The sequence below is a fragment of the Ursus arctos genome, unplaced genomic scaffold (assembly GCF_023065955.2).
Source record: "Ursus arctos isolate Adak ecotype North America unplaced genomic scaffold, UrsArc2.0 scaffold_37, whole genome shotgun sequence".
NCBI lineage: Eukaryota > Metazoa > Chordata > Mammalia > Carnivora > Ursidae > Ursus > Ursus arctos.
This window is the reverse complement of record NW_026623053.1, coordinates 737,568-762,629: the sequence shown is the minus strand read 5'-3', so window position 1 is coordinate 762,629 and position 25,062 is coordinate 737,568. Positions and strand designations below refer to the sequence as shown.

At 55.8% G+C, this 25,062-nt stretch overlaps 1 protein-coding gene across 1 annotated transcript in view; it reads left to right on the top strand.

The window, feature by feature from the left end:
• Window positions 1–7,413: 7,413 nt before the first annotated feature.
• Window positions 7,414–25,062, top strand: part of LOC125282191 (uncharacterized) — an 89,954-nt gene continuing 72,305 nt past the window's right edge. The window contains exons 1-2 of the mRNA XM_057306416.1: window positions 7,414–9,118; window positions 23,822–23,907. Of these exons, the coding sequence (XP_057162399.1) occupies window positions 23,893–23,907 (15 nt within the window). The 5' untranslated portion in view covers window positions 7,414–9,118; window positions 23,822–23,892. The remainder of the gene's footprint in view (window positions 9,119–23,821; window positions 23,908–25,062) is intronic.

Genomic DNA, 25,062 nt, shown 5'->3' with positions numbered 1-25,062 from the left:
CAGGGCAGGTGGCATCAGGGGCCTTTCAGGGACCTCCATAGCTGGAGCTGGAGCCTGCTCGGGCTCTGGGGCTGCCATAGATGCCAGTGGCTCTTGCAGCTCATGACCGTTCGTCAGAGCTGTGAGTGTATCCTCCGCTTCCTCTGACATGGCAAGTGGCATCGGGGGCCCTTCAGGAACCTCCATAGTTGGTGCTGCAGCGTGCGTGGGCGCCGGGGCTGCGAAAAGTGCCGGTCGGTCTTCAAGCTCCTGACAGGGAGTCAGAGCTGGGAGTATATCATCTGTGGGCTGTGACATGAGACGTGGCCCAAGGGGCTCTTCAGGGACCTCCGAAGCTGGTGCTGCAGGCTGCTCGGGCTCCGGCGCTGCCAAGGGCGGAGGTGGCTCTTGGAGCTCCTGACAGGGAGTCAGAGCAGTGAGCATGTCCTGCGCCGGCTCCGACAGGGCAGGTGGCATCAGGGGCCCTTCAGGGACCTCCATAGTTAGTGTTGCAGCATGCGCGGGTGCTCGGGCTGCGAAAGGTGCAGGTGGGTCTTCAAGATCCTGACATGCTGTCAGAGCTTTGAGTATATCCTGCCGTGGCCCTGAAATGGGAGCTGTCATCACGCGCTCTTCAGCGACCTCCATGGCTGGTGCCGGAGCCTGCTCAGGCTCCCGCACTGTCAAAGGTGCAGGTGACTCTTCTTGCACCTGAGAGAGGGTCAGAGCCCTGAGTATATCCTCTGTTGGCTCTGATATGGGACGTGGCCTAAGGGGCTCTTCAGGGACTTCCGTAGCTGGCGCTGCACGCTGCTCGGGTTCCGGTGCTGCCAAGGGCGGAGGTGGCCCTTGGAGCTCCTGACAGGGACTCAGAGCAGTGAGTATGTCCTGCGCCGGCTCCGACAGGGCAGGTGGCATCAGGGTCCCCTCAGGGACCTCCATAGGTAGTGCTGGAGCCTGCTCGGGCTCCAGGCTTTCCAAAGGTGCAGGTGACTCTTGTAGCTCCCGACAGAGAGTCAGAGCTGGGAGTATATCCTGCCGTGGCTCTGAAATGGCAGGTGTCATCACGGGCTCTTCAGGGACCTCCATGGCTGGTGCCGGAGCCTGCTCAGATTCCCGCACTGTCAAAGGTGCAGGTGACCTTTCTAGCACCTGACAGAGAGTATGAGCTGTGAGTATATCCTCCGCTGGGTCTGACATGTCACGTGGCCTGAGGGGCTCTTGAGGGACCTCCATAGCTAGGACTGCAGCCTCCTCGGGCTCCGGGGCTGCCAAGGGCGCAGGTGGCTCTTGGAGCTTCTGACAGGGAGTCAGAGCTGTGAGTATGTCCTGCGCCGGCTCTGACAGGGCAGGTGGCATCAGGGGCCCTTCAGGGACCTCCATAGCTGGAGCAGGAGCCTGCTCGGGCTCTGGGGCTGCCATAGATGCCAGTGGCTCTTGCAGCTCATGACCGTTCGTCAGAGCTGTGAGTGTATCCTCCGCTTCCTCTGACATGGCAAGTGGCATAAGGGACCCTTCAGGGACCTCCAGAGCTAGTGCTGCAGCGTGCGTGGGCGCTGGGGCTGCGAAAGGTGCAGGTGGGTCTTCAAGCTCCTGATAGGGAGTCAGAGCTGGGAGTATATCCTCTGTTGGCTGTGACATGGGACGCGGCCTAAGGGGCTCTTCAGGGACCTCCGAAGGTGGTGCTGCAGGCTGCTCGGGCTCCGGCGCTGCCAAGGCCGGACGTGGCTCCTGGAGCTCCTGAGAGGGAGTCAGAGCAGTGAGTATGTCCTGCGCCGTCTCCGACAGGGCAGGTGGCATCAGGGTCCCCTCAGGGACCTCCATAGGTAGTGCTGGAGCCTGCTCGGGCTCCAGGCTTTCCAAAGGTGCAGGTGACTCTTGTAGCTCCCGACAGAGAGTCAGAGCTGGGAGTATATCCTGCCGTGGCTCTGACGTGGGAGGTGTCATCTCGGGCTCTTCAGGGACCTCCGTGGCTGGTGCTGGGGCCTGCTGAGGCTCCTGGCTTTCCAAGGGTGCAGGTGACTCTTGGACGTCCTCACGGTGGATCAGAGCTCTGACCACCAGCTGCACTGGGCCCGACACGACAGATGACGTCCCTGCTCTTTTGAGTTGCTGAGCTCCAGCAGCAGTGATGGGATTTTCCAGCTCAGGCTCTGAAGCTGCATCAGGCACCACAGTGGGAGCTGGGACTAGCTTTCGGCGCGGTTGCGGATCTCGCTGTGGGGCTGCTGCTGTCGCTCCAAGAAGAGAAAGTATGGTCATCATGATTGTCTTTCCATGTCCCTTCCAAATGAAGGCAACTTTGCCCACCACTCAGTATTGTCTAAGAACCCATCCCTGGGTGGTCTCCCCAAACTGTAGCCCATGGGGACAGTGATCTGAGACCACTCCTTGCTCCCAGCCACACTGCAGTCTGTGGAGGCTTGCTCTGTGTGGCCCACTCTCTCCCCTCCACAGGCCTCCATCAGTCACCCCCAGTCCTCCTCACCCCCAGCCTCCGGCTCAGCGGGCTCGAGGTGTCGCAGCCGAGAGAGGAGGAGCCAGGCACGTTGCTCCAGGTCTGAGCCTGGCACGAGGAACCCTACGTATGCCAGTAGTGTCTTTAGGCAGGGAAATTCCGGGGGCTGGAAGAAATCTTCAGGGTAGTGGTCCAGCCAGGTGCCCAGGATGGAGGAGATGACCCTGGGGACAGACAGGTGGGCAGAGGAGTCAGAGGACAGGGCACCTCCCACGCGGATGCCCCAGGGAGCCCCTGTGGGAACCTGGGCCCCTGGGTCCCCGGCTCCTGGCTGTCAGAGCCCATTCCTACTCCATGTCCACCTGTGATGTGGCAGAGCTGCCTGAGGCAGGCCTGGTCACTGAGGAGGGGCTGGCCCAAAGCCTCTGTGAGTGGGAGTCCTTGACCCCTGGTGTGACCATTTCTGTCCTCCAAGCGGAAGCTGGACACCCTGCTCAGTCTCCCTGCCCACTTGCCGCGTGACTTGCACTGCATGTGGGCAGGGAGGGGTGGCGTGTCTGGCGTGGTCATTGCTATGACTATCCAATCAAGGAGGGAACTAAGGGACTCTGTCCCATCCCTGGCCTTCCCAGGACCCTCCCGATACCGCCCACTTCCCCTCCCGTGCCTACGTGCTGCCTCGTTCAGTAGGTGCCAGGAGAGGGTGTCCTTGCGTGGACACTAATCTCCCACTGGCTGGGGGACGTCCAGTCCCCGAGCCCTCCCTGGGTCTCCTGAGTACCTGCTGAGCACCCAGTGTCGACGTTCCACCAGATGTGTGGAAGCCACGCCCTTTGTTCTGGGTCCCAGGATTAGGGTAGAGACAGGGCTGAGAGGCGGCGGGGATGGGGAATGACTCTGTTAGGGGCTGAGGCTGCCCTCCAGCCCGCTCTGCTCTCCCACAGTGCCCACACCCCACCCAGGGCTCTCCAGGCCCCCTTTCCTCTTCTGCAGAAGCAGCCCTCAGACCTGGACCCTCTCACAGGAATGGCAGATGTGTGGGATGAGGGTCCAGCAGCCCCCAGATCACAGTCCCCTCGCTGCCCTCTCGAAGAAGGAAGGGCCCTGTGCATTAGCCAAAGCTCACTCACGTGCCCCGCTGCTCCTGGTCTCCGCCGATCTCGTCCCAGGAAGAGAGGACGCATCCGTAGCTAGAGGAGGCCGGAGGGGTGGGGGGGGGATCGCATGAAATGCCCTGTGAACCCTCCCTCTCATCGTATCTAGTGTCACTGTCTGACTGCCGACTAGAATGGAGCCCTGGGGTGCTCCCGGGTGCTGTCTGCTGTGTGCGTGGGATCACAGTCAGCGCCCAGGGAAGCGTCTGCAGGTCTGCACCTAGAAGGGCATCCATCCTTTATGCTCGATGAATGAAAGGGCCCCCACCAGCCCCATCCCAGAGAGCTGAGTGGGCCTGGGGCCCCCTGCTCATGCCCGGGCATGCCTGCTCTGGTCTCACCCAGGACACAGACCCCAGATGGAGTGTCAGATGTCCTTTTCCAAGGGGAAAAGAGCCCAGCTCAAGACCGTGGTGACGGTGAGGGCTGAGGCAGAGGCTTCTTCATGGGGAGCGGGACGATGATCCACGAGCACGACCACAGCCCCCGTAGAGGACCTTTCCACAGGGCCAGGCGCCCAGGTGTCCTTACCCTCCAGGACCCCACTGAGTCCCTGTAATAACTCTGCCCCAGTCCGAGGAGCCCACTGAGGCTCCGCGAAGTTGGGTGGCATTCCCCAGACTCCCAGGCAGGAGGTGGGCAAATCCCACTGGGCTGTGGAGGGGCAGGGTGCTCACCTTGTCACCAGCTGGTCCAGCACCTCCTGGGTGGTAGCATAAGCTCTGTATGTGGCCAGGAACATGGAGACGTAGCTGAGGTCTCCGTCTAGGAAGGCGGGCAGCAGGTGTTCTACTCGCTTCTTCAGCAGCTCTGCCCGTTGGGGCCGCACCACGCAGGTCCCATTGCTCTTCACGGTTGAGGCCTTTCTAGCCTGAGGTGGGACAGGGGAGACATGCGGTCTTCACTGCGGTCACCAGGAGGGTTGGGGGTTGGAGCCCAGAGCAAACCCCCAGGCTCTCGGTGACGTAGGCAAAGAGGTGGGACAGGAGGGCCCACAGTAGACAAAAGGAGCAAGGTGCCTGGCTGGTTCCGTGGGTTCAGGGTCCGCCTCTTGGTTTCGGCTGAGCTCCTGATGCGCGCGTCCTGAGATCGAGTCCGTCGTCAGGCTTCGCACTTAGGGCAGGGTCTGCTTGAGGATCCTGTCTCTCCCTCTGTGTCTCCAACCCCCGTCTCTGTCTCTGTCTCTGTCTCTGTCTCTGTCTGTCTCTCAAAAACATAACTCGTGCAATCTCTTTAGGGAAAAAGGAGAATGGCAACAATACGGGGATGTGAGGTGGGGGGTGTGTGAATGGACGTCGGTATCTCAGGTCAGATCGTTAGCGGAGTATTGACAGCCGCTCCCTGCACTAACGGCATCGTCCCTGTGATTTCTGACGATGTATGTCAGGCTTGAGAACACAGAGACTGTTTCATGGGTGGGGGTGCTCGGGATTTTAGGGCACGTAGGATGTTCCGTGCAGCGCTGTGAGTTGGCAACAGAAGGGAATCACATGAACGTCCTGCCTCTGTGAAGGGCTCAGTGGCTGCGGTAACGGATGGGCCTTCTGGAATGTTGTGCAGCACAAGGAGGCGCCTGCTCCGGACCCTGGAGGGGCCCCAGGGATGGGTTCCTTCACAACCAAAGGGCAGAGCAATAGGCATAGTACCATGAGCCCCAGGCCCCTTTGGGGAAAAGTCTCCCAGCTCAGCAGGATCTCGAGCAAGGGATGAGAGGTGGTTTAAGGTCGCTTTTCTGATATTCGTACAGATATGTGGATAGGGACTGTGCATGGGGCCAAGGCCGTTGGCAGGGCCCTGACGGCAGGTTTGGGGAGGAGATGGGGATCCAGGTTCACATGGGAGCAGGAGTCCAGGAGGGAGCCCCGAGGAGCCCAGAGGCTGGTTTCTGGGATCTGGGTCCCTTTGTGCCGCATCGGTGCCCTGGGTGCTGGGTCCCTCCGGCACCTCCACTCACCCTGAGCCAGCGCTGGACTTTGTTGGCAGTAGGGGACTCCTTCCTGTCCTTCAAGGAGGTGGGGCAGGGGATCCCATCGTTCAGCTCCTGCCCTGTCTCCTGTGTGGAGCTCTGTAAAGACAGTGCCCGGCAGCCAGGCGGGAGGCCTCGGAGGTCTGTCTGGCTGCCTTTGCTGGTCCTCAGACCCAGGGGACTCCCTTGCAGACCCACCACACCCCAGGATGCACGCAGCTCCACCATGGAGAGAAAAGTGACACAGCTCGAGGGCCTTGGATTCACTCTGGCCCTGGTGAGAGGCACCTCAGGAATCCTCTTTCCACCCTGCCCACCGTGGCATCGGTGTGAGCATGAAGGCATCCCCAGGGTATCCACTGCCCTGCAACCTCCTCCAGCCCAGGGCGGGACCTCCCCCACATACCCCTCTTTCCCTGAAACTGGGGGGATGGGGCTGCCCAGGGATGGCTCGGAGAGGTGGCCTGGCCTGGCCTGGCCTGGCCTGGCCTAGGCCGCTCAGTATTACCTTCCGGCACCTCCTGGCAAAGGCCCTGCGGCGTCGGGGGCGCGGGTTGAGCCAGTGTCTGCAGCAGGTGAAAAGTCCCTCAGCCCGGGGTTTCTGGAAGCCAGAGCCCCGGAAAATGGGCACGCAGCAAGAGAACATCTTTCGCTATCGAATGTCTCTGGCCAAGTGAGCCTGATACGGGACCGCACTAGAATGTGGGTGCCTGGTGACCAGGGTTCCAAGTTCTGTGGGGGTCGGTTATCAGGGAAGTGACTTCACTTCCTGGGATCCCCTCCCCGAGTCCACACCTGGACTAGCACCTACACAAACAGTGCTCTGGGCTGCCGACTGCTCATCCCCTTTCTGCGTGCCATGCCACATGCGTACCCGGTGACACCAACACAACCCTCTCCGCAGGCCCTAGGGAAGGTCTGGGTGCAGCCAGGGCCCCAGCTTAGAAACACCCCGGGCTCTGACGCAAGTCTCCATCTTCCCTGTTTGGGACCCCGGAGAAGCCGTTGTGCCCGTCAGGGATGGTCTGTGTCTTGCCTGTGCGATAGGGATTTTTCCAGCGGACTTCTTGCGGAAGTCCACAGGCATAGGTGGGATACCATCTAAGAAATTGGGGGAGTGGTGTCCCACGTAGGGAATACCTGCCACCACATTTTCTTCCTTTCTCACCTTCTCTGAGTCTGTAGCTCCTCCGATGCCACCCACAGTCCCTATTGTGTTGTGTGTGTATCTGTGCACATGTGTGGGCCCCAATACTCGTATTGTGCAGGCCCAGAAGATGAGAGTCCCACCTAGGGGTGGATGGGAAATAGCTTTCCCAGGTCTTAGGCTTTCTAATTTCCAAGGCAAACCCTGCAGAAGGCATTGGAGCCTTGGCTTAGAGGGGCTGAGCCCACCCTTACCCCTAGACGCTGCCAGTCGTGTGTCACGAGCCATCCCTCCTTTCCTCTGGGTGTCCTGCGGGCAGGGGTGCCGTCAGTGGGTTGCCCTGGCCTGGGCTCCTCCTCAGACGGGTACGTGCTGGGATGCCTCCTGCCTGGGATGTCGATGCTTCTTCTCATCACCCCCATACCACGTGCAGGTCTACAGCCAGTTCCAAAGCACAACCTCTTCCCGAGCTCCCAGTGAGTAGCTAGGTTCAGCCACGGCCCCACCGTTAAGGACACTCGGAGAGCTGGGTTCAGGCCTGGTTCTGCCTTCTTACCAGTCTGTGATTCTGGGCAAGGCACGGACCCTGCTGGGGTCTTCCCCTTGTTGCAGAGGCTGTCTCTTACGTAACTGATTTTCTTTTATTTGAAAGATTTTCTGTGTTGGTTTGAGAGACAGAGTGTGGGGGGTGGGGAGGATAGAGGGAGAGGGGAGACAGAATCTCAAGCCGACTCTGTGCTGAGTGTGATGCGCAACGCTGGTCTTGATCCCAAGACCCTGAGTTCGTGACCTGAGTCCAGATCACGAGTCGGAGGCGTAAGCAACTGAGCCACCCAGGCGCCCTGGCAAAAGAACACTTTCGATATATTTCCAGGCAATGCAGGGAAGTGACTAGTGCAAGGGGGAAGACAAACATGAGGGACTCTGCATTTCCCTAACTTACTGCCTAAAGAGATTTCATTTCTAGTCTACGGGTCAGGAATGTAGAACACAGGCGAAGCTCAGCCATTTCCATGAGTTGGAGACAGCAAGGTGGAAGTTTGGAGAAGTCAATATGGCTGTGGTTTACAGTACAGAATACTGAGGAGAGCTGCACAGAGAAAGAGGACCTCAGAAAGCCATCTAGGATCACTTTTGAGTTGTCATAGAATTCCGCAGTAGGGCACATGTGTGAGGAACGTAGGTGGTGTGGGGAAAATAATAGCGCAGGGGAAGCAGAGAGGAAAATGTCACTAGCCTTCACACACAATCAGGAAAAGTCTGTGCTACCGGCAGCAGGCAGAGTGGAAAACCTCGTAATTCGTGGGACATTGCAAAGAGAGCTCAGAATACCAACAGAACAGTAGCAAAATACATTGAAGACTACTGTGATACCACCTAACAAACCTTTGGAAAGCTAGTCTGGAAGGATAAAATAGTTTTCCAGGAACCTCCCCATCAGAACAATCCTCAAGGGTATGTGTAGAAATATAAGCCATAGTTAATATCTAACAATTAAAATTCACGATAGCTGCCTTCCAACAAAAGATTACCAGGATGCAAAGAAGGAGAAAAGTTCACCTCGTACTGAGGAGAAAGATTAAACAATAGAAACCTACCCAGAAATGAAAAAGACGATGGAAGTATTGCACATGGACATTCAAACCACTGTTAGAAAGAGGTTTTATATACGTAAGAATGTACACAAAGGATGAAGTGAAACAGAGATATAGAAAATATGAAAACAAGGAAAACCCAACTTCTGGAGCTGAACAGTAGCACGTCTAAGATGAAAAATGTAGTAGATGGCCTTTCTTTCACGTTAGACACTAAATAGCAAAAAGAGAGAGAGAGAGACAGAGACAGAGAGAGAGAGAACGTGAATGTATGATCATTGCAGTTGTCCAGAATAAAGCAGAGAAAAGGAAGGGTGCAAACCACGCCCTGCACACAAACACTAGAGTATGTGTGAGCTTTGTAGCAATTTCACGTGGCCTGGTAGATAAGAAATTGGCTGAGGTACAGAAAAAAACTGTTTGAAGAAGTAATGTCTGATTATTATCTGAATTGTATGAACCCTCTCCACCCAGAGATTCAAGAATGCAGGAATCCAGCCAACAAAACCCCCAAACATAAAGATCATGAAAAAAACCCTCCTTATCAACCTACATCCCAATAAAATTGCTTCAGACCAATGATAAAGAAAAAATCTAAAAAAGCAGATGGAGATGAGTCCATTGCGTTACCTGTCACGTCCCTAATTCTGTAGATGGTCTCTGTTTCTTTCTGGTCTGTGGTACTCTTGGAGTGTCTCTTCACTTACAGGATCCCCCTTCCTATTTCTTGCGGGGTGGTTTCGCGGCCAAATCCTTTGAGTTCCTTTCTGTCCTGGAAGCTCTTTATCTCTGCTCCTATTCGGAATGCCTCCTTGCTGGGTAAAGTATTCTTGGCTGCATGTTTTTCTCATTTAGTACCCTGACTCGATCACGCCAGCCCTTTCTGGTGTGCCAGGTCTCCGTGGATAGGTATGTGGCTAGAAGACCCTCTTGTCTCAAGCTGCTTTCAGGATTTTCTCTTTGTGTCTGAAATTGCAAACGTCACTGTATATGTTAGGGTGTTCCTCTATTCCTGTGGATTTGGGGAAGAGTCCTCTCTACCTCTTGGACTTGAATGCCCGTTTCCCTCCCAGATTGGGGAAGTTCTCAGCTACGATCTACACAGACAGATCTTCTGTCCCTCTGTGTCTTCTCCCTCGGGGCCAGAAGTAATTCCAATATTGTTTCCTTTTGTGGCATCACTGATTTTTCGATTCCCCCACCCATGGTCCATTCGTTGGCTTTCTCTCTTTTCCTCGGCTTCCTTCCTTTCCGTCAGCTTGTCTTTGGTGTCCCTGACTCTGTCTTCTGCCTCATTGACCCTGGCCGTTAGAGTGTCCACATGCAATGTAGACTGCATCTCAGTTAGAGCCTTTGGAATTTGGGCCTGATTCGATTTCATTTCTGCACTCTGAGAGTCTCTCGTGTCATTTAGACTTTTTTCAAGCCCAGCTAGCAACTCTGTAATTGTCATCCTGAGTTCCAGCTCTGACATCTTACTTAAAACCGTATGCATTAGATCAGTGGCCGAGAGGGTTACCTCTGGCTCTTTCTTTTGCCGTGAATCCCTCCCTCTAGTCACTTTTCCCAGAGAAGAATGGATGGGGGAGAGAGAGATTAGGATCTCACAGGGTGGACAAAACAGGGTGAGCCACTTGGTCCCGAGTGTCTGTTGGTCTGTGTGTTGGAAGTCACTAAATCCCAAAATGGTAAAGAAAGCCAAACTCATATATACACAGAAATCAAATTGAATATAGCGACAGGAATCCAAGAATGAAGAATATGTGTATCAAATGTCAATGTAAAAAATGAAAGTTAAGAAAAGATTGAAAAATGAAGAGTTGCTAAAAGAAAAAGAAAAAGTAGTTGGAAAGGGAAAAAAGACAGAAAAAAAAAAAAAACAACGAAATGGAAAATGTTGAATGGAGAGAGAAATGAATGATGAGAAAAAGCCTCGAGCTCTAGGTGCTATTTTCCCCTAGCGCTGGAGTTTGGCCGTCCTCTTTGGTCTGTAAACTTGCTGTTCACTTGTTGTTTCACCTCGTTTTCGGGGGGCAGGGGCCTAGTGCCCTGTTTCGCAGGTGTTTTTGCCTGGACGGGGATGCACTGCCCCTTGCCAGGGGGCCCGGTGGGGCTCAGGGTCAGCGGGTTGCTCTGTGTGCCTTGCGTTCCCAGAGGGCTTTCCCCGCCTCTTGAGAGGGTGAGAATAAAAACGGCCGCCCGCATCTGTAGGCGCGGAGGTGTGATGCTGTTGTGCGCCAAGTTGTGTAGACGTCTGCGGTGCTCCCCACACCAAAGCTCCTGGGGGAAGGCGGAGGGTCACAGCATTCCTGTCCTTTGCAGGGCTCCCAGACGGAGAGCTTCTGATCAAGTGGACTCCCCGTCAAGTGACTTCGTGCGAGGAGAGGGATCTCTCCCTTCTCCTCACTTGGGTCTCGAGCAGGAAGCGTAGGCACTGCTCTCACAACAACTGAACCGGAGGGTTATCGGGAATTGGGGCTGGCAGGGGCAGGGGGTCACTGCTGGAGGAGCCTGAGGGGTGTGGAGGGGCTATGCCCAGTGCCAAAGCCGCCGGTTGAGGCTCTGTCCATCCTGCAGCTTCCATGAGCACCCAGTGTGCTTTGGAAATGAGGAGGTCGTGGAATATAGGTGAGGTTCAGTGGGGTGGAACCCGGAGCCGACGACCAGGAGAGAATTCTTGAGACGTCTTTGGTGCAAAACTGGTGGTTTATGACAGGACCCGTGGCAGATAGAGCTGCTGCCCCGGCTTGTGAGGGGTGGCTGATGATAAGACTATGGGGTTGGGGGAAGGGAAGGGAAAAGGGAGGTTGAGATAATACTTGCATATGTTAAAGAAGACTCCCAAGGTACAGAGGCCTTGCCATTGTCTAGGGAAGGTGGTTTTGCCCTCTAGCAAGGCATGGACATTAAGACGGTTGGGAACTTCCTGGAGGCTGCAGATTAGAAGGACATTTCATTGTATCTACTTTCCCTTCAGGAAGCTAAGTAATTGATAGAAAGGCTTGGTTCTTGTAAAGTGCTAAGACGTTGGGAAACTGAGGGAGACTTAAGTCTTGCAGGATTGTGGTGTCTATAGGTGAACTATTTCTTTGCCCTTTAGGGCAGCCGGGAGTGCCTGAGGAATGTCACGTCCACCCCATGGTGGGGGGTGGGTGTGGGGTGTCAGTTCCGGCTTTGTCCTCCTCAGCTAGCCTTCTCTTGCCTCCTCAGTAAAGGTCCCTCCTGTTCACAGAGGTTCAAGCAGTTCTCGCTGTTGCCACCTAGTGGACATATGGATGAACACATTCAGGTCATGTCTGTGACTCCCTGAGCTGAGCGGCCCTGAGAGGTTGGTTCCTTCCTGCGAGGAGAGGGCCCAAAAAGGATGGACCCGGAGCAAGCAGACAAGTGTGGCCCGGCCGACGCCCCTCTGCTGGCCTGGAAGCAGGACCCGGTTGCTCTACTTAGAAGCTGAGTTCTAGAGCAAGAGGGGCTGGAGTGGCTGGGGTGTGTCCCGGGACGGGGTCTGGATGAGGGGTGTTCCAGGACGGGGGGTGGGGGTGGGGTGGGGGGGCAGGGCTGCTTGTGGAGGGAGGATCCATGAGGGCGGTAGGGACAGGCTCTCCCGTGCTCCACGGGTCCCGCCCAGGTAGCCTGGTGGCCTCAGTGCTGGCTTGTCTTCCTCGTGATTTCAGGGTTCATCTCTAGTCTCCGGGGACCCTCCTTTCCCGAGCAAGGCTCCACGGAAAGAAAGAGAGTATAGCTAGAGGACCCTGCAGCCAATACTCCCAACAATGGGACTAGCGTGTGTTCCAGAAATTGTGCTTTTAGGAAACAGCCCTAAAGCAGAAGAGATTTACGGCACATTGTACTCTTCACTTTAAGGAGGAGACTCAAAGAATTGGAGAGGTCTCAGTTGTTGGGCAGGTGGTGCTGCTGAGTAAATGATGTGTAGCCCCTGAAAATGCAGAAGGGGACAGGAGAGGAGTAGCAGTGCCTGTCCACTGTGGGGACCTCAGGCCGAACAAGAGCCCAGCTGTGGAACCCTCCCTGCCCCACCCTGTCCCCCACACAGGCAAACCCCCTCCCCCGCTCTCACTCACCCATACACTCCGAGGGAAAGGACTGGAAGAGGGACGCCATGTGTTATGGGCTATCATGGTAGAAGGTAGAAGGAATGTGTCTTCCTTTCTTCATATTTACATCACTCTTTTGCTACCAAAACGTAATCTGGCTGAAACCTTAGAGAACTTTTAAATTACCTGATATGTTTGTAATAAAGAGGAAGATTTAATATGCAGTCTTAATATTTTTATAACATGCACATTAGAATCATTGAAACCTGGCCTATCCAGGAAAATGAAAGATTTTGAAGGTGTCTCCTGGACCCAGAGATTTCTGGCTCCTGGGTCACACTTACAAAAGGGAAGCCTATCCCAGATCATGAAAACATTTCATTTTGGGGCTTCACATGCGCAGTATTGTATCAGCAATATTCCTTTGTAGTGAAAAGGGTTTTTTTTTGGTTGTTTGTTTCTGTTTTTGTTTTTCTGTGTTTGTTTGTTTTTTAAGAGAAAAAAAGCTGGAAAAAAAATGAATCACTCATAGGTTACGTAGCTAGATACAGAAAGGCCACACTGCCTGATCCCACACACATGAAAACCCAGAAGAAGTAACTCACAGAGGCGGAGATGAGAGGGGAGCCGTGGCTACAGGGACTGGGCTGAGGGAATGAGCAGTATCTGACGAGTGGCACGGGAGTGTCTGGGAGGGAAATATTGTAGAAGGACAGGTTGTGAAACACTGTGTACCTAATGACACCTGGAGGTACAGTTTAAAAGGATCAGAGTAAAATTCCATGAAAACTCAATTTATCCTTTATTTATAGACCAGAATGTATTAAGCTATGAAATAGGTGCATGAACAACGCAAAAATTAGAAACACTGGAATGACAGGGGAGGGGAAGCCGTCCTTTGGGGATTCAGCGAGCAGGAACTGCTGCTCCGGGGCCGGGGCCGAGGCCGTATGCTCCACTGAGAGAGTTGGTAGGCGGCGCCCTTCGGCAAGCCCGATAACTGATGCTGTAGCCTGCTTGGACTCCGGGGCTGCCAAAGGTGCAGGTGGCTCTTGGAGCTGCTGACAGGGAGTCAGAGCTCTGTGTATATCCTCCGCTGGCTCTGAGAAGGCAAGTGACATCAGGGGCCCTTCAGGGACCTCCATAGTTAGTGCCGCAGCGTGCGCGGGCACCGGGGCTGCCAAAGGTGCAGGTGGGTCTTCAAGCTCCTGACAGGGAGTCAGAGCGCTGAGTATATCCTGCCGTGGCTCTGAAATGGGAGCTGTCATCACGCGCTCTTCAGGGACCTCCATGGCTGGTGCCGGAGCCTGCTCAGGCTCCCGCGCTGTCAAAGGTGCAGGTGACTCTTCTTGCACCTGAGAGAGGGTCAGCGCCCTGAGTATATCCTCTGTTGGCTCTGATATGGGACGTGGCCTAAGGGGCTCCTCAGGGACCTCCGTAGCTGGTGCTGCAGGCTGCTCGGGTTCCGGTGCTGCCAAGGGCGGAGGTGGCTCTTGGAGCTCCTGACAGGGAGTCAGAGCAGTGAGTATGTCCTGCGCCGGCTCTGACAGGGCAGGTGGCATCAGGGGCCCTTCAGGGACCTCCAGAGCTAGTGCTGCAGCGTGCGCGGGCGCCGGGGCTGCAAAAGGTGCAGGTGACTCTTCTAGCTCCCGACAGAGAGTCCGAGTTGTGAGTATAGCCTCCGCTGGCTCTGACATGTCACGTGGCCAAAGGGGCTCTTCAGGGACCTGCATAGGTAGGACTGGAGCCAGCTCGGGCTCCGGGGCTGCCAAGGGCGCAGGTGGCTCTTGGAGCTTCTGACAGGGAGTCAGAGCTGTTTGTATCTCCTGCGCCGTCTTCGACAGGGCAGGTGGCATCAGGGGCTTTTCAGGGACCTCCATAGCTGGAGCTGGAGCCTGCTCGGGCTCTGGGGCTGCCATAGATGCCAGTGGCTCTTGCAGCTCATGACCGTTCGTCAGAGCTGTGAGTGTATCCTCCGCTTCCTCTGACATGGCAAGTGGCATCGGGGGCCCTTCAGGAACCTCCATAGTTGGTGCTGCAGCGTGCGTGGGCGCCGGGGCTGCGAAAAGTGCCGGTCGGTCTTCAAGCTCCTGACAGGGAGTCAGAGCTGGGAGTATATCATCTGTGGGCTGTGACATGAGACGTGGCCCAAGGGGCTCTTCAGGGACCTCCGAAGCTGGTGCTGCAGGCTGCTCGGGCTCCGGCGCTGCCAAGGGCGGAGGTGGCTCTTGGAGCTCCTGACAGGGAGTCAGAGCAGTGAGCATGTCCTGCGCCGGCTCCGACAGGGCAGGTGGCATCAGGGGCCCTTCAGGGACCTCCATAGTTAGTGTTGCAGCATGCGCGGGTGCTCGGGCTGCGAAAGGTGCAGGTGGGTCTTCAAGATCCTGACATGCTGTCAGAGCTTTGAGTATATCCTGCCGTGGCCCTGAAATGGGAGCTGTCATCACGCGCTCTTCAGCGACCTCCATGGCTGGTGCCGGAGCCTGCTCAGGCTCCCGCACTGTCAAAGGTGCAGGTGACTCTTCTTGCACCTGAGAGAGGGTCAGAGCCCTGAGTATATCCTCTGTTGGCTCTGATATGGGACGTGGCCCAAGGGGCTCTTCAGGGACTTCCGTAGCTGGCGCTGCACGCTGCTCGGGTTCCGGTGCTGCCAAGGGCGGAGGTGGCCCTTGAAGCTCCTGACAGGGACTCAGAGCAGTGAGTATGTCCTGCGCCGGCTCCGACAGGGCAGGTGGCATCAGGGGCCCTTCAGGGACCTCCATAGTTGGTGCTGCAGCGTGTGTGGGCGCCGGGGCTGCGAAAAGTGCAGGCCGGTCTTCAAGCTCTTCACAGGGAGTCAGAGCTGTGAGTGTATCATCTGTTGGCTGTGACGTGAGACGTGGCCTACGGGGCTCTTCAGGGACCTCCGAATCTGGTGCTGCAGGCTTCTCGGGCTCCGGCGCAGCCAAGGCCGGAGGTGGCTCTTGGAGCTGCTGACAGGGGGTCAGAGTGCTGTGTACATCCTCCGGTGGCTCAGACATGGCAAGTGGCATCAGGGGCCCTTCAGGGACCTCCGTAGCTAGTGCTGCAGCGTGCGCGGATGCTGGGGCTGCGAAAAGTACAGGGCGGTCCTCAAGCTCCTGACAGGGAGTCAGAGCTGGGAGTATATCCTCTGTTGGCTGTGACATGGGACGCGGCCTAAGGGGCTCTTCAGGGACCTCCGAAGGTGGTGCTGCAGGCTGCTCGGGCTCCGGCGCTGCCAAGGCCGGACGTGGCTCCTGGAGCTCCTGAGAGGGAGTCAGAGCAGTGAGTATGTCCTGCGCCGTCTCCGACAGGGCAGGTGGCATCAGGGTCCCCTCAGGGACCTCCATAGGTAGTGCTGGAGCCTGCTCGGGCTCCAGGCTTTCCAAAGGTGCAGGTGACTCTTGTAGCTCCCGACAGAGAGTCAGAGCTGGGAGTATATCCTGCCGTGGCTCTGACGTGGGAGGTGTCATCACGGGCTCTTCAGGGACCTCCATGGCTGGTGCCGGAGCCTGCTCAGATTCCCGCACTGTCAAAGGTGCAGGTGACCTTTCTAGCACCTGACAGAGAGTCAGAGCTGTGAGTATATCCTCCGCTGGGTCTGACATGTCACGTGGCCTGAGGGGCTCTTGAGGGACCTCCATAGCTAGGACTGCAGCCTCCTCGGGCTCCGGGGCTGCCAAGGGCGCAGGTGGCTCTTGGAGCTTCTGACAGGGAGTCAGAGCTGTGAGTATGCCCTGCGCCGGCTCTGACAGGGCAGGTGGCATCAGGGGCCCTTCAGGGACCTCCATAGCTGGAGCAGGAGCCTGCTCGGGCTCTGGGGCTGCCATAGATGCCAGTGGCTCTTGCAGCTCATGACCGTTCGTCAGAGCTGTGAGTGTATCCTCCGCTTCCTCTGACATGGCAAGTGGCATAAGGGACCCTTCAGGGACCTCCAGAGCTAGTGCTGCAGCGTGCGTGGGCGCTGGGGCTGCGAAAGGTGCAGGTGGGTCTTCAAGCTCCTGATAGGGAGTCAGAGCTGGGAGTATATCCTCTGTTGGCTGTGACATGGGACGCGGCCTAAGGGGCTCTTCAGGGACCTCCGAAGGTGGTGCTGCAGGCTGCTCGGGCTCCGGCGCTGCCAAGGCCGGACGTGGCTCCTGGAGCTCCTGAGAGGGAGTCAGAGCAGTGAGTATGTCCTGCGCCGTCTCCGACAGGGCAGGTGGCATCAGGGTCCCCTCAGGGACCTCCATAGGTAGTGCTGGAGCCTGCTCGGGCTCCAGGCTTTCCAAAGGTGCAGGTGACTCTTGTAGCTCCCGACAGAGAGTCAGAGCTGGGAGTATATCCTGCCGTGGCTCTGACGTGGGAGGTGTCATCTCGGGCTCTTCAGGGACCTCCGTGGCTGGTGCTGGGGCCTGCTGAGGCTCCTGGCTTTCCAAGGGTGCAGGTGACTCTTGGACGTCCTCACGGTGGATCAGAGCTCTGACCACCAGCTGCACTGGGCCCGACACGACAGATGACGTCCCTGCTCTTTTGAGTTGCTGAGCTCCAGCAGCAGTGATGGGATTTTCCAGCTCAGGCTCTGAAGCTGCATCAGGCACCACAGTGGGAGCTGGGACTAGCTTTCGGCGCGGTTGCGGATCTCGCTGTGGGGCTGCTGCTGTCGCTCCAAGAAGAGAAAGTATGGTCATCATGATTGTCTTTCCATGTCCCTTCCAAATGAAGGCAACTTTGCCCACCACTCAGTATTGTCTAAGAACCCATCCCTGGGTGGTCTCCCCAAACTGTAGCCCATGGGGACAGTGATCTGAGACCACTCCTTGCTCCCAGCCACACTGCAGTCTGTGGAGGCTTGCTCTGTGTGGCCCACTCTCTCCCCTCCACAGGCCTCCATCAGTCACCCCCAGTCCTCCTCACCCCCAGCCTCCGGCTCAGCGGGCTCGAGGTGTCGCAGCCGAGAGAGGAGGAGCCAGGCACGTTGCTCCAGGTCTGAGCCTGGCACGAGGAACCCTACGTATGCCAGTAGTGTCTTTAGGCAGGGAAATTCCGGGGGCTGGAAGAAATCTTCAGGGTAGTGGTCCAGCCAGGTGCCCAGGATGGAGGAGATGACCCTGGGGACAGACAGGTGGGCAGAGGAGTCAGAGGACAGGGCACCTCCCACGCGGATGCCCCAGGGAGCCCCTGTGGGAACCTGGGCCCCTGGGTCCCCGGCTCCTGGCTGTCAGAGCCCATTCCTACTCCATGTCCACCTGTGATGTGGCAGAGCTGCCTGAGGCAGGCCTGGTCACTGAGGAGGGGCTGGCCCAAAGCCTCTGTGAGTGGGAGTCCTTGACCCCTGGTGTGACCATTTCTGTCCTCCAAGCGGAAGCTGGACACCCTGCTCAGTCTCCCTGCCCACTTGCCGCGTGACTTGCACTGCATGTGGGCAGGGAGGGGTGGCGTGTCTGGCGTGGTCATTGCTATGACTATCCAATCAAGGAGGGAACTAAGGGACTCTGTCCCATCCCTGGCCTTCCCAGGACCCTCCCGATACCGCCCACTTCCCCTCCCGTGCCTACGTGCTGCCTCGTTCAGTAGGTGCCAGGAGAGGGTGTCCTTGCGTGGACACTAATCTCCCACTGGCTGGGGGACGTCCAGTCCCCGAGCCCTCCCTGGGTCTCCTGAGTACCTGCTGAGCACCCAGTGTCGACGTTCCACCAGATGTGTGGAAGCCACGCCCTTTGTTCTGGGTCCCAGGATTAGGGTAGAGACAGGGCTGAGAGGCGGCGGGGATGGGGAATGACTCTGTTAGGGGCTGAGGCTGCCCTCCAGCCCGCTCTGCTCTCCCACAGTGCCCACACCCCACCCAGGGCTCTCCAGGCCCCCTTTCCTCTTCTGCAGAAGCAGCCCTCAGACCTGGACCCTCTCACAGGAATGGCAGATGTGTGGGATGAGGGTCCAGCAGCCCCCAGATCACAGTCCCCTCGCTGCCCTCTCGAAGAAGGAAGGGCCCTGTGCATTAGCCAAAGCTCACTCACGTGCCCCGCTGCTCCTGGTCTCCGCCGATCTCGTCCCAGGAAGAGAGGACGCATCCGTAGCTAGAGGAGGCCGGAGGGGTGGGGGGGGGATCGCATGAAATGCCCTGTGAACCCTCCCTCTCATCGTATCTAGTGTCACTGTCTGACTGCCGACTAGAATGGAGCCCTGGGGTGCTCCCGGGTGCTGTCTGCTGTGTGCGTGGGATCACAGTCAGCGCCCAGGGAAGCGTCTGCAGGTCTGCACCTAGAAGGGCATCCATCCTTTATGCTCGATGAATGAAAGGGCCCCCACCAGCCCCATCCCAGAGAGCTGAGTGGGCCTGGGGCCCCCTGCTCATGCCCGGGCATGCCTGCTCTGGTCTCACCCAGGACACAGACCCCAGATGGAGTGTCAGATGTCCTTTTCCAAGGGGAAAAGAGCCCAGCTCAAGACCGTGGTGACGGTGAGGGCTGAGGCAGAGGCTTCTTCATGGGGAGCGGGACGATGATCCACGAGCACGACCACAGCCCCCGTAGAGGACCTTTCCACAGGGCCAGGCGCCCAGGTGTCCTTACCCTCCAGGACCCCACTGAGTCCCTGTAATAACTCTGCCCCAGTCCGAGGAGCCCACTGAGGCTCCGCGAAGTTGGGTGGCATTCCCCAGACTCCCAGGCAGGAGGTGGGCAAATCCCACTGGGCTGTGGAGGGGCAGGGTGCTCACCTTGTCACCAGCTGGTCCAGCACCTCCTGGGTGGTAGCATAAGCTCTGTATGTGGCCAGGAACATGGAGACGTAGCTGAGGTCTCCGTCTAGGAAGGCGGGCAGCAGGTGTTCTACTCGCTTCTTCAGCAGCTCTGCCCGTTGGGGCCGCACCACGCAGGTCCCATTGCTCTTCACGGTTGAGGCCTTTCTAGCCTGAGGTGGGACAGGGGAGACATGCGGTCTTCACTGCGGTCACCAGGAGGGTTGGGGGTTGGAGCCCAGAGCAAACCCCCAGGCTCTCGGTGACGTAGGCAAAGAGGTGGGACAGGAGGGCCCACAGTAGACAAAAGGAGCAAGGTGCCTGGCTGGTTCCGTGGGTTCAGGGTCCGCCTCTTGGTTTCGGCTGAGCTCCTGATGCGCGCGTCCTGAGATCGAGTCCGTCGTCAGGCTTCGCACTTAGGGCAGGGTCTGCTTGAGGATCCTGTCTCTCCCTCTGTGTCTCCAACCCCCGTCTCTGTCTCTGTCTCTGTCTCTGTCTCTGTCTCTGTCTGTCTCTCAAAAACATAACTCGTGCAATCTCTTTAGGGAAAAAGGAGAATGGCAACAATACGGGGATGTGAGGTGGGGGGTGTGTGAATGGACGTCGGTATCTCAGGTCAGATCGTTAGCGGAGTATTGACAGCCGCTCCCTGCACTAACGGCATCGTCCCTGTGATTTCTGACGATGTATGTCAGGCTTGAGAACACAGAGACTGTTTCATGGGTGGGGGTGCTCGGGATTTTAGGGCACGTAGGATGTTCCGTGCAGCGCTGTGAGTTGGCAACAGAAGGGAATCACATGAACGTCCTGCCTCTGTGAAGGGCTCAGTGGCTGCGGTAACGGATGGGCCTTCTGGAATGTTGTGCAGCACAAGGAGGCACCTGCTCCGGACCCTGGAGGGGCCCCAGGGATGGGTTCCTTCACAACCAAAGGGCAGAGCAATAGGCATAGTACCATGAGCCCCAGGCCCCTTTGGGGAAAAGTCTCCCAGCTCAGCAGGATCTCGAGCAAGGGATGAGAGGTGGTTTAAGGTCGCTTTTCTGATATTCGTACAGATATGTGGATAGGGACTGTGCATGGGGCCAAGGCCGTTGGCAGGGCCCTGACGGCAGGTTTGGGGAGGAGATGGGGATCCAGGTTCACATGGGAGCAGGAGTCCAGGAGGGAGCCCCGAGGAGCCCAGAGGCTGGTTTCTGGGATCTGGGTCCCTTTGTGCCGCATCGGTGCCCTGGGTGCTGGGTCCCTCCGGCACCTCCACTCACCCTGAGCCAGCGCTGGACTTTGTTGGCAGTAGGGGACTCCTTCCTGTCCTTCAAGGAGGTGGGGCAGGGGATCCCATCGTTCAGCTCCTGCCCTGTCTCCTGTGTGGAGCTCTGTAAAGACAGTGCCCGGCAGCCAGGCGGGAGGCCTCGGAGGTCTGTCTGGCTGCCTTTGCTGGTCCTCAGACCCAGGGGACTCCCTTGCAGACCCACCACACCCCAGGATGCACGCAGCTCCACCATGGAGAGAAAAGTGACACAGCTCGAGGGCCTTGGATTCACTCTGGCCCTGGTGAGAGGCACCTCAGGAATCCTCTTTCCACCCTGCCCACCGTGGCATCGGTGTGAGCATGAAGGCATCCCCAGGGTATCCACTGCCCTGCAACCTCCTCCAGCCCAGGGCGGGACCTCCCCCACATACCCCTCTTTCCCTGAAACTGGGGGGATGGGGCTGCCCAGGGATGGCTCGGAGAGGTGGCCTGGCCTGGCCTGGCCTGGCCTGGCCTAGGCCGCTCAGTATTACCTTCCGGCACCTCCTGGCAAAGGCCCTGCGGCGTCGGGGGCGCGGGTTGAGCCAGTGTCTGCAGCAGGTGAAAAGTCCCTCAGCCCGGGGTTTCTGGAAGCCAGAGCCCCGGAAAATGGGCACGCAGCAAGAGAACATCTTTCGCTATCGAATGTCTCTGGCCAAGTGAGCCTGATACGGGACCGCACTAGAATGTGGGTGCCTGGTGACCAGGGTTCCAAGTTCTGTGGGGGTCGGTTATCAGGGAAGTGACTTCACTTCCTGGGATCCCCTCCCCGAGTCCACACCTGGACTAGCACCTACACAAACAGTGCTCTGGGCTGCCGACTGCTCATCCCCTTTCTGCGTGCCATGCCACATGCGTACCCGGTGACACCAACACAACCCTCTCCGCAGGCCCTAGGGAAGGTCTGGGTGCAGCCAGGGCCCCAGCTTAGAAACACCCCGGGCTCTGACGCAAGTCTCCATCTTCCCTGTTTGGGACCCCGGAGAAGCCGTTGTGCCCGTCAGGGATGGTCTGTGTCTTGCCTGTGCGATAGGGATTTTTCCAGCGGACTTCTTGCGGAAGTCCACAGGCATAGGTGGGATACCATCTAAGAAATTGGGGGAGTGGTGTCCCACGTAGGGAATACCTGCCACCACATTTTCTTCCTTTCTCACCTTCTCTGAGTCTGTAGCTCCTCCGATGCCACCCACAGTCCCTATTGTGTTGTGTGTGTATCTGTGCACATGTGTGGGCCCCAATACTCGTATTGTGCAGGCCCAGAAGATGAGAGTCCCACCTAGGGGTGGATGGGAAATAGCTTTCCCAGGTCTTAGGCTTTCTAATTTCCAAGGCAAACCCTGCAGAAGGCATTGGAGCCTTGGCTTAGAGGGGCTGAGCCCACCCTTACCCCTAGACGCTGCCAGTCGTGTGTCACGAGCCATCCCTCCTTTCCTCTGGGTGTCCTGCGGGCAGGGGTGCCGTCAGTGGGTTGCCCTGGCCTGGGCTCCTCCTCAGACGGGTACGTGCTGGGATGCCTCCTGCCTGGGATGTCGATGCTTCTTCTCATCACCCCCATACCATGTGCAGGTCTACAGCCAGTTCCAAAGCACAACCTCTTCCCGAGCTCCCAGTGAGTAGCTAGGTTCAGCCACGGCCCCACCGTTAAGGACACTCGGAGAGCTGGGTTCAGGCCTGGTTCTGCCTTCTTACCAGTCTGTGATTCTGGGCAAGGCACGGACCCTGCTGGGGTCTTCCCCTTGTTGCAGAGGCTGTCTCTTACGTAACTGATTTTCTTTTATTTGAAAGATTTTCTGTGTTGGTTTGAGAGACAGAGTGTGGGGGGTGGGGAGGATAGAGGGAGAGGGGAGACAGAATCTCAAGCCGACTCTGGGCTGAGTGTGATGCGCAACGCTGGTCTTGATCCCAAGACCCTGAGTTCGTGACCTGAGTCCAGATCACGAGTCGGAGGCGTAAGCAACTGAGCCACCCAGGCGCCCTGGCAAAAGAACACTTTCGATATATTTCCAGGCAATGCAGGGAAGTGACTAGTGCAAGGGGGAAGACAAACATGAGGGACTCTGCATTTCCCTAACTTACTGCCTAAAGAGATTTCATTTCTAGTCTACGGGTCAGGAATGTAGAACACAGGCGAAGCTCAGCCATTTCCATGAGTTGGAGACAGCAAGGTGGAAGTTTGGAGAAGTCAATATGGCTGTGGTTTACAGTACAGAATACTGAGGAGAGCTGCACAGAGAAAGAGGACCTCAGAAAGCCATCTAGGATCACTTTTGAGTTGTCATAGAATTCCGCAGTAGGGCACATGTGTGAGGAACGTAGGTGGTGTGGGGAAAATAATAGCGCAGGGGAAGCAGAGAGGAAAATGTCACTAGCCTTCACACACAATCAGGAAAAGTCTGTGCTACCGGCAGCAGGCAGAGTGGAAAACCTCGTAATTCGTGGGACATTGCAAAGAGAGCTCAGAATACCAACAGAACAGTAGCAAAATACATTGAAGACTACTGTGATACCACCTAACAAACCTTTGGAAAGCTAGTCTGGAAGGATAAAATAGTTTTCCAGGAACCTCCCCATCAGAACAATCCTCAAGGGTATGTGTAGAAATATAAGCCATAGTTAATATCTAACAATTAAAATTCACGATAGCTGCCTTCCAACAAAAGATTACCAGGATGCAAAGAAGGAGAAAAGTTCACCTCGTACTGAGGAGAAAGATTAAACAATAGAAACCTACCCAGAAATGAAAAAGACGATGGAAGTATTGCACATGGACATTCAAACCACTGTTAGAAAGAGGTTTTATATACGTAAGAATGTACACAAAGGATGAAGTGAAACAGAGATATAGAAAATATGAAAACAAGGAAAACCCAACTTCTGGAGCTGAACAGTAGCACGTCTAAGATGAAAAATGTAGTAGATGGCCTTTCTTTCACGTTAGACACTAAATAGCAAAAAGAGAGAGAGAGAGACAGAGACAGAGAGAGAGAGAACGTGAATGTATGATCATTGCAGTTGTCCAGAATAAAGCAGAGAAAAGGAAGGGTGCAAACCACGCCCTGCACACAAACACTAGAGTATGTGTGAGCTTTGTAGCAATTTCACGTGGCCTGGTAGATAAGAAATTGGCTGAGGTACAGAAAAAAACTGTTTGAAGAAGTAATGTCTGATTATTATCTGAATTGTATGAACCCTCTCCACCCAGAGATTCAAGAATGCAGGAATCCAGCCAACAAAACCCCCAAACATAAAGATCATGAAAAAAACCCTCCTTATCAACCTACATCCCAATAAAATTGCTTCAGACCAATGATAAAGAAAAAATCTAAAAAAGCAGATGGAGATGAGTCCATTGCGTTACCTGTCACGTCCCTAATTCTGTAGATGGTCTCTGTTTCTTTCTGGTCTGTGGTACTCTTGGAGTGTCTCTTCACTTACAGGATCCCCCTTCCTATTTCTTGCAGGGTGGTTTCGCGGCCAAATCCTTTGAGTTCCTTTCTGTCCTGGAAGCTCTTTATCTCTGCTCCTATTCGGAATGCCTCCTTGCTGGGTAAAGTATTCTTGGCTGCATGTTTTTCTCATTTAGTACCCTGACTCGATCACGCCAGCCCTTTCTGGTGTGCCAGGTCTCCGTGGATAGGTATGTGGCTAGAAGACCCTCTTGTCTCAAGCTGCTTTCAGGATTTTCTCTTTGTGTCTGAAATTGCAAACGTCACTGTATATGTTAGGGTGTTCCTCTATTCCTGTGGATTTGGGGAAGAGTCCTCTCTACCTCTTGGACTTGAATGCCCGTTTCCCTCCCAGATTGGGGAAGTTCTCAGCTACGATCTACACAGACAGATCTTCTGTCCCTCTGTGTCTTCTCCCTCGGGGCCAGAAGTAATTCCAATATTGTTTCCTTTTGTGGCATCACTGATTTTTCGATTCCCCCACCCATGGTCCATTCGTTGGCTTTCTCTCTTTTCCTCGGCTTCCTTCCTTTCCGTCAGCTTGTCTTTGGTGTCCCTGACTCTGTCTTCTGCCTCATTGACCCTGGCCGTTAGAGTGTCCACATGCAATGTAGACTGCATCTCAGTTAGAGCCTTTGGAATTTGGGCCTGATTCGATTTCATTTCTGCACTCTGAGAGTCTCTCGTGTCATTTAGACTTTTTTCAAGCCCAGCTAGCAACTCTGTAATTGTCATCCTGAGTTCCAGCTCTGACATCTTACTTAAAACCGTATGCATTAGATCAGTGGCCGAGAGGGTTACCTCTGGCTCTTTCTTTTGCCGTGAATCCCTCCCTCTAGTCACTTTTCCCAGAGAAGAATGGATGGGGGAGAGAGAGATTAGGATCTCACAGGGTGGACAAAACAGGGTGAGCCACTTGGTCCCGAGTGTCTGTTGGTCTGTGTGTTGGAAGTCACTAAATCCCAAAATGGTAAAGAAAGCCAAACTCATATATACACAGAAATCAAATTGAATATAGCGACAGGAATCCAAGAATGAAGAATATGTGTATCAAATGTCAATGTAAAAAATGAAAGTTAAGAAAAGATTGAAAAATGAAGAGTTGCTAAAAGAAAAAGAAAAAGTAGTTGGAAAGGGAAAAAAGACAGAAAAAAAAAAAAAACAACGAAATGGAAAATGTTGAATGGAGAGAGAAATGAATGATGAGAAAAAGCCTCGAGCTCTAGGTGCTATTTTCCCCTAGCGCTGGAGTTTGG